The sequence below is a fragment of the Ochotona curzoniae genome, unplaced genomic scaffold (genome assembly GCF_017591425.1).
Source record: "Ochotona curzoniae isolate NIBS_2020 unplaced genomic scaffold, NIBS_Ocur_1.0 contig_1274, whole genome shotgun sequence".
Taxonomy (NCBI): Eukaryota; Metazoa; Chordata; class Mammalia; order Lagomorpha; family Ochotonidae; genus Ochotona; species Ochotona curzoniae.
In genome coordinates, this window is record NW_024465023.1 from 9,963,440 (window position 1) to 9,971,372 (window position 7,933).

Sequence of the window (7,933 nt, forward strand, 5' to 3'; positions counted from 1 at the left end):
CAGGCATATAAGGCTCAATATAAGGTATTGTCCTCTCTCTCACTTACTTCAAATGTAAATGAGATTCAGGATGACTTGTGTAGGGCAGGATGCTCACCCAGTAGAGACAGTACCCACAGCCTACTGCCAGCCTATGCCCAGTGACCCAAGCCCTTCCTTGCTTTATGGGGCAGGAAACTGAAAACCCAGGCAGGTTTCTCTTCTTTATTTTGTCATTAATAAGGAGCTGTCAGATATTTCAAATCACATTTTAAGAAATGTATTTATTTGTTTGAAAGGTAGAGCTACAGAGAAAGGGAGAGACCAAAACAGCAAATGAGAGAGCATGTAAGTGAGAGAGAGCTTCCATCTGCTGGTTCACTCCCTAGATTGCTGCAGTGGCCAGCACTGGGCCAGGATAAAGCCAGGACCTTCATGCTAGTCTCCCACATGGGTGCAGGACTTGCCCTTGGGTCATCTTCTGCAGCTTTTGCAGGCACGTTAGCAGAACTGTGTGCTGGTATTTTATGTCCTGGTTTTGGCAAGGGCGCCTTGTACTGATTAAATACCACCCTATGTTTCACATCCAGTTACCATACTAGAGGCTCCAGGTAGACAAGATTTCACCATCCCAGGCTTTCAGATGAAGGGTTTGGGTTGGGAGTTGGTGCCCATCCTGAAGACATCAGTCTCTTATTTTTGTTGTTGATTGCACTTTTCAGAACCAAGAGCCACTGAGAGAGGAAGACTCTGATTTCATCCTGACCGAGGGTGACCTCACCTTGACCTATGGGGACAGCACAGTAACTGCGAATGGCTCCTCAGGGTCCCATGCAACCTCTACGAGTCTTGAGGGGCGAAGAACCAAGAGCAATTCAGAAGAAGTGCTGGAGAGAGACCTGGGAATGGGAGACCAGAAGGCTTCGAGCCGGGGCACTCGCCTCGTGTTTCCAATGGGGGATAACGCATGACATCTCCCCCTACCCTACCCCCAAACCCAGAAGCAATAGGGTAGGCCCCGAGTGGGGTGAGAATGACTGTAAGCCCCTGTGGCATTTGAGGTGGGGGCATGGACTGAATAGAAATAACGCTTCTGTCTTATTGGGGTTTGAAGTGATCTTAAAATTCATCGCAAGACACAGATGGTAAAGCTAAAGTGTCTCTAAATTCAGACAAAAGCAGCCCTAGTCCCATTTTTTTACCCAATAGTGCACTGTTTCAGACTTAAACACACAAAAATTAGCATGCTTTAGTGTTCTCTCCATTCATCCGCCTGCAGCATCCGAGCAAGGTAGAGCAGGCGTTGGGACTCCTCCCACGGAGGCCTTATGTCCAGACGCAGCAGTGCTAAGCCAGCCAGCCCTAAGAATGGCAAGTTAGAGAAGAACAGGCTAGAAGGAAGGCTGCAAAAGGAAGGCATATGAGATTGCATCCTGTGGGATGATGGAAAACTGGTGTTACATGGGACAGAAAATGTAAAAAGGCAATTTGAGTGGAAACCCCAATGATGAAGGCTGCGTGACTACACCCTTGTCTTCACTTTTTATGCTACTTGTGTTTCTTCTAGACAAGAGTAGAATGTGTATCCATGAACATTTCAACGTGAGGGAAAGAAATACAGTTCTTTCTCTGGAAATTTCCATGAAGTTATTGAACTAATTCAAACCAAAGGCAAATAGTGTTATACTGTTGTTGTTTTAAATAATTTCAGGACAAGGAGGCATTTAGAAACTGATGATGATATCATAAGATTCACTCAACTTTTGAGAGCTACTATATGAGCAAGTTGCCTGGGAAACAGTTACTGGGACCAAGATGTCTACTGGGTGTTTAGAAATAACTTTAAAAAAATGTAGGTTGCTTTTTTCTGGGAAGGAGAAGGCAGCAAGCAACCTAAGAGGCAATTCACTAGTACTTACAGGAAAAATGATCTTAGTGCAAAAAAATTAAACTGAAAAGAAGATAGGAGATAGTTGTCCAAAAACAGAGTAGAATCACAAAGTCTCAGCTGATATTTGCATGAAGTTTCATGAGCACCTAAGGAATCAGGGGCAAGTCAATGGAACTTTCAGCTTGTTCAACCCAGTGGAAGGGTCCTGTTATCTAGAAGCTTAAGAGCCCATGAGTGCCAAGCAGAGAGGGATCATTTTCCTTGGCATCTGGAGAGACTATTACATCAGCTTAAAAAGTGGGGGAATTGTTTGAAATTTAGGTTTTCAGTTTGGGTCTTTGTGGGTAAGCTGTTCTACCAACCCACCTCTGTAGCAGATGAAATACTGAGAAAACTCTTGCAAAATATCTGAGGTTTCCCCCATGTCTCTATGCTTAAATGCTAGCATTTTTGGCAGTGCAATTTCTACAGAATGTTTTGATGACATGTGGGTATTTTTCTTCTTAGCCCAGATAAAATAGTGTCCCCAGTCTAGTACTCTTGTCATGAAATCAGCTGTTTAACTTTCTTAACTCACATTTTAAATGATTCCCTTTTAAATAAGACATTGCTTCAGAAGTTTTTGGTTGAACAGTCATTTGTGTGGATCAGGAAAGATATATTTAATGAGGCTAAGCCATATGAAATTAGATAGTCAACCATTTTTAAAAGCCGGGAAGGGCAATTTCATATGGCTCAATATAATGCAGCCAAATAGATTTTAGTCATCCTTTCCTAAATTCATTTTGAGTTAATGGCCATGTGTGGGCTTTGTACACTTGAAAGCAGCTCAACAACATACCTAACCCATATAGCATCATGGTTACAAGGCAAGTGAATGATTTAAGAAGATCCAAGGCCCAAAGCTGGAGAAAGAGCTTATTTAGAGATCCACAGGAAAGGAAACTATTATCTTGAGGTGGTTGTTGGAAGCAGCTGTTGGGCTTGGCTAGAGGCTGGAAATGGCTCTGGGTGCTCATGCGATGTGAGAACCAGCACTAGAGTCCTTGAGTTATCTCAGAAATGACCAGTAATGCTGTACCCACAGGTAAGGTTGTTTGCTTGCAGAGATGGGGGATAAACTGGTGAGCTCTTTATAAGACCTTATCTTTTTTGTTGCTACCTTTAGGAGGGGAGGAGTTAGCAGAAAATCCCTGGGGATGGTTCTTGAAAACAGCCAATGTGATAGGATATAACCTGCCTTCATTCGCCTCAACGCTTTTTGGTCCTTTGGGTTTTCTAGGGAGCGTTAGGTAGATTATAAGAAATCAAGTTCTTGGGGAAGAAAAATAACCATGGCATGCCCCATCCTAGTCTTAAATCAATCTGTGTTTTCCCCCAAAGGGTCTTGTGGTCTTCACTGCAAGCATTTGATTCTCACTCACTTAAATAGAAGCAAAAGATTTGCCAAGACCAAAACCAGAGTTGTAATCATTTAATTGGTTCATTTATTCAGTGGGTAAGTCACTATAATCTATGGTCCTAATTTTTGTTTACAAGATGCAGAGAATGACCTTGAACTTACCTGGGATCCTAGGAAGGTAAATCCATTCATGAAAATAGTTCCACATCTAGAAGCATTATGCCTAGATAACTAGGGGACCACAAAGCCCAGACACCTATCCAACTCATGGCTGTCTGCTGTCATTCCAGCGTAAAACCAGATTGAAACTGTTGGATAATGATCATCCAACTAAAAGCAAAGTTCTTCTAAGAGTAAGCTCCTGCCAACTTATATACATACTTGTTAATCCAAGTTGAGGGGGGTGGCATTTCAGCTGAGCAGAGAACATCTGACTGGCTGTATAGTAAGATCACTTGTCTAGTCCCCCTCTCCCTGCAAAAATAAAGCGAGGGCCAGCCCATCAGAGATTTGGATTCAGTGACATTTTGTGGTGGGACCTGGCATCGATGCTTCCTTCTGCAAGCTCAGGAGTGGAGTTGTTAGCCTAGGGTGTGCACGGGGTGCCAATGAGAACCTTATTTAAAAGCGTGACCTAGCCAGTTAAGGTTGCTTTTTTCTTAAATTGCTAGCCCTGTGGAACACACTGAGTTCAGGTTAATAATACAGTCTTCACAGCAGTGAGCATTTCATGTTATCTTTGCAAAACCTAAGAACATACTCGATACAGTGCAACTAAAAAGATCACATTTGAAAACCTTAAATCCTTTAGGGGAGACAAGGGTTATTTATGTATGGGTAGAATTCCAAGCCTGTCATCTACATTCCCATTTGTGGGGAAGAAAAGGAGATTTTTGTCTCAACTGAGCTGTGATATAAAAAAGTTTTCTGGGAAGCTGACTTTTAAATTTAACCTGGAATTAAATTAATAGTCCCTCATGTGAACTTTCTTTGGCTTGGCCCCAGGCCTGAATTGCACTCGTCAGGAAGGAGGAAGGCAACGTTTACTGCTGGAACGGAGTGTAAGATCTTGCTCATTTTACAGTGGTAGCAGTAGCATATTCTATTTGGAAACTTCTAGGAAACCTCAAATTTTCTTAGAGAAGGAACTTTGGAGTTTAAATGAGGCTGCCTTTCTTCCTGTCAAGCAAGCCCAGAAAAGGCATATGGAATATCTCTGGCCACCCAGGTTACTCATTGGGGTGACTAGATAGGTAAGCAATTCATAAATCAAAGCCAAAAATTGCACTGTGACATCAGACATCTCTCATCAAGCAAACAGCAAGGAGCTCTACATTTAGGCTATGTTCTCTAGACCCAAAAATATCCTGTTGTGAATTGGTTAGTGAATCAAACCCTGTAGATAACACGCAAGACTTGATCTCAGCTGTTCATGGACATCTCAGTCCTGGGCAAAGAATTAATATTCTTTCCACACTAGAGGTTTATTTCCATGTTACCCCAATTCACGGACTCTTTTTTTATTTATTTCTTCAATGGAAATTTATGTGACCATGTCAGATATTTAATGTGAACTAATAATACTCAAATATAGAAACACCAGCCCTTAGAGAAGATGAGCCCCAGGACAATTAAGCGACTGGCCAGTGTGAGTTATAAAAGGTCTATCAGAAGGATAATTCTACCATCTGCCCTAAATGTTATCTGGAATGGAAGCTGCTGGCAAGTCAGCTGGCTGACCTAATGAGTATCTGACTGACTCTACTTTAAAAGTGGAGTACTGACAAGTGTCACGCCTGCCTTTTGTTGTTGAATTTGTAAGTTAGTATAGAAACAACTTTGTCAGATATGTTAGACTGTAATTATTAATGGTCTCTAAGTGAGATTCTGGCTCACCAATGTCCGTTGCTGTATTTTGTTATGCTAAGTTGAAGGAATCTAGCGGCCAACAATTGTAGTTAGAAACAACCCATCTCAATGCTGCTTTCATCACTTGGTACTTGAAAGGAACTTACCCTTCATTTAAAACCTATTGAGAATATATAAATACTATAAAATCAGTACTAGTGTTTCCAACTAGGAAAAGCAAGTAGACTCTTGACAGTCCTTTCAAACAAGAAGACCTAGAAGCTAGAAGTAGGCACTTTTCCCCAATCTTGATTTTCATATTTTTTAAATTAATAAACATGTCTTGTCACTCAGTGCTAGCAAAAATTGTAAAGAACAAAACCAAAGTTTTTTGATGTTAGTTTTATTTTCATAAGCAGGGTATGCTTGTACTGTGACCATGTCCTATATGGAACCATGGACAGTGAATTTTCTGCCACTCAAGCCTTGGAGAGGTTGAAAAGTCTGTCTGCTGTATCACCTTTTAAAAAGGTCTGAGGCAGGCAGGAGAGCACAAAGCAGAAGTCACCTCATTCCAATGGCCACCTTGACAAAGGCCAATGTCAAGTTCAACTCTTGGCCAGTGGAAAAATTGTCTGAGCCTATATATGTGGAAGGAACTTGGATAGAAACGGACTTGTAAACAGTATGAAGAACTCCATATCTAATATCTCAAGCACTTTTTAAAAAGTTAGAATCCAGGTGTTGTTGGGTGACCAACTGGACATTTGGGTGCAGACTTTTATTGCACTTATTCCAATTGCAGGCTTTGGAGAAGCAGAGGAATAATCTTCAGTTAGATGGGTGTTAAGTCTATTGGTTTAGGATGTACTGCTGAAATCATTCAAAGTGTGAATAAGGTCAGCTCCTCCTATGTTTATTATTATTATAACATAAATGTCTGGCATTTCTTGGGAAAAATTACTGTCTGAAAAGTGATGAATTGAGAAGGCCATCAAAATTCATTTACAAGCTGAAATGCAATTTTTAAAAAATAGGATAGGATGAATTTAACATGGAATGACTTGACCTTCTGGGGAACTTTTTATAGACAGCTTACATGTTGTACTTGGGGAGGGGGAAATTTTGTTTTCTGTTTCCACTCAACAGTAGCCAACTGGTGGTTTTATAAAATTAACATTATAGCATGTTGTATAAATAAACATGTTATATAAAAAGACATTGAAGTATGTTGTAACTGTGAAAAACTAAAGACTTGGAATAATCTGCAACTTTTATGTGCAATAAGGAACACTGCAGTAGGCCCCCAAAGTGCTATTTCTCCCTAGTATTTGACTTAATGTTTGCCTTGTGTCTGTTTGCATTGCTATTGTAAAGCTAGCCACATGTTTTCCTGCCCTTTGCTGATATTTAACATGTTTTCTTGAAGCTTGGTTTTGGTTTTTGTTCTTCTTTTTATATAAAACTCAAAATAAAAAAGATGGACGCTGAGCTAATCTGACTTTGTACTTGCTGATCCTATTCCTAGCCTGTTTCTTTTCCCCCATAAGAGGCTCCTTTCTACATGGAACCTGTTCCTCTCCCAGCTTCATGTAGACCAGGGCTTGGCAAACCACAGGCGCCCCTGGACCCTGTACCAAATCCAGCCCACTCACTGCCTGGTTTTTGTAAATAGCGTTTTACCAAGGCAGAGTAGGCTCATTCACTTTTGTATCATTTTCCCTGAGTTTCCTGCTACAACAAGGAGCTGAGGAGTTGCCATTCAACATTCCCAGTGCCCATAAAGCACAAACTATCTATTTGCTGGTGCTTTTCAGGGGAAATTTTTGCTAACTCCTGAGCTAAATGCTTGAAGAAAGTCAGATTACAAATAAGCTGTAAAACTCATGGCAACAGGTTTTTGAGATTTTTTTTTCAAATATGCCTTAAGATTCAAAATAATTATTTATTTGTGGCCTTTGCCAGTGATTGGTGCAGCCCTATAATGGTCTAACAGCAGGCTTTGAGTGTAGAACCCTGAGGAGTGATGACATCATCATGTTATTAGATTGAGGCAAGTGGATTTGGTTTTAAATGTTAATTCCTAGATTATTCCAGGAAAATTGCTAAAATTTCTCATGCTCAAAATATAGTCTCTTTCATGGTTTTCATAGTCTTTTGTTAGGTAGACTAGCTTTTACCTGAACAATGCAGTGGGATTACATCATAAAATCTGCTTCCAAACAAAACAGATCATGCCATTTACTATAATTATCAAAAACTAGCTAGAACAATTTAAAAGCAAGCATTGATTGAATTCATTAGGATTCTCTTAAGCATGAAAAAAGATTACTTTGTATGTACTGGTACAGACATGAGCCAGAGTAAGGGCAGGCACAGCATCAGCTGGCAAGTGCTGGGACTGGGGGCAAGTCCTGTCAAGTTAGACTACAGAACCCCCTGGAGAGTGCTGCAGCTCCCTCTGGTGTGAGGGCCCAGCGTGTGTTGGGCAAGGCTGGGCTGGGCCACAGTACCTGTTGGTTTGCAGAGAGGAAGGAGGGCAGAACAAATTGGACAATTAACCCAGCCAAATGTTAACGGCAAATATCTGGGCGAATGGAGACTCCAAGGTGGACTATGTCAGCCAATGGACCTTAGAAGGATTTCCTCATCTTTGAAGCAGCAGTAACCACAGCATCTCAGAGCTATCTAAACTACTTGAGCATAACCCTCAGAACATGCTCCACAATGGGAACCCTGGGATGACATCAGGTGGCCATTCTCCATCCCCAGGTACTGAGGTGGTTGGGAGGCTGGGCGTGGTTTCTCCCCTT

The 7,933-nt window shown here is 41.3% G+C and overlaps 1 protein-coding gene across 5 annotated transcripts in view; it reads left to right on the forward strand.

The window, feature by feature from the left end:
• Positions 1-6,611, forward strand: part of SLC9A7 (solute carrier family 9 member A7) — a 132,544-nt gene extending 125,933 nt beyond the window's left edge. For all 5 annotated transcript variants that reach the window (XM_040999518.1, XM_040999542.1, XM_040999527.1 and 2 more), the window contains one exon: positions 702-6,611. In XM_040999518.1, coding sequence (XP_040855452.1) covers positions 702-950 — 249 coding nt within the window. In that variant the 3' untranslated portion in view covers positions 951-6,611. The remainder of the gene's footprint in view (positions 1-701) is intronic.
• Positions 6,612-7,933: the final 1,322 nt, after the last annotated feature.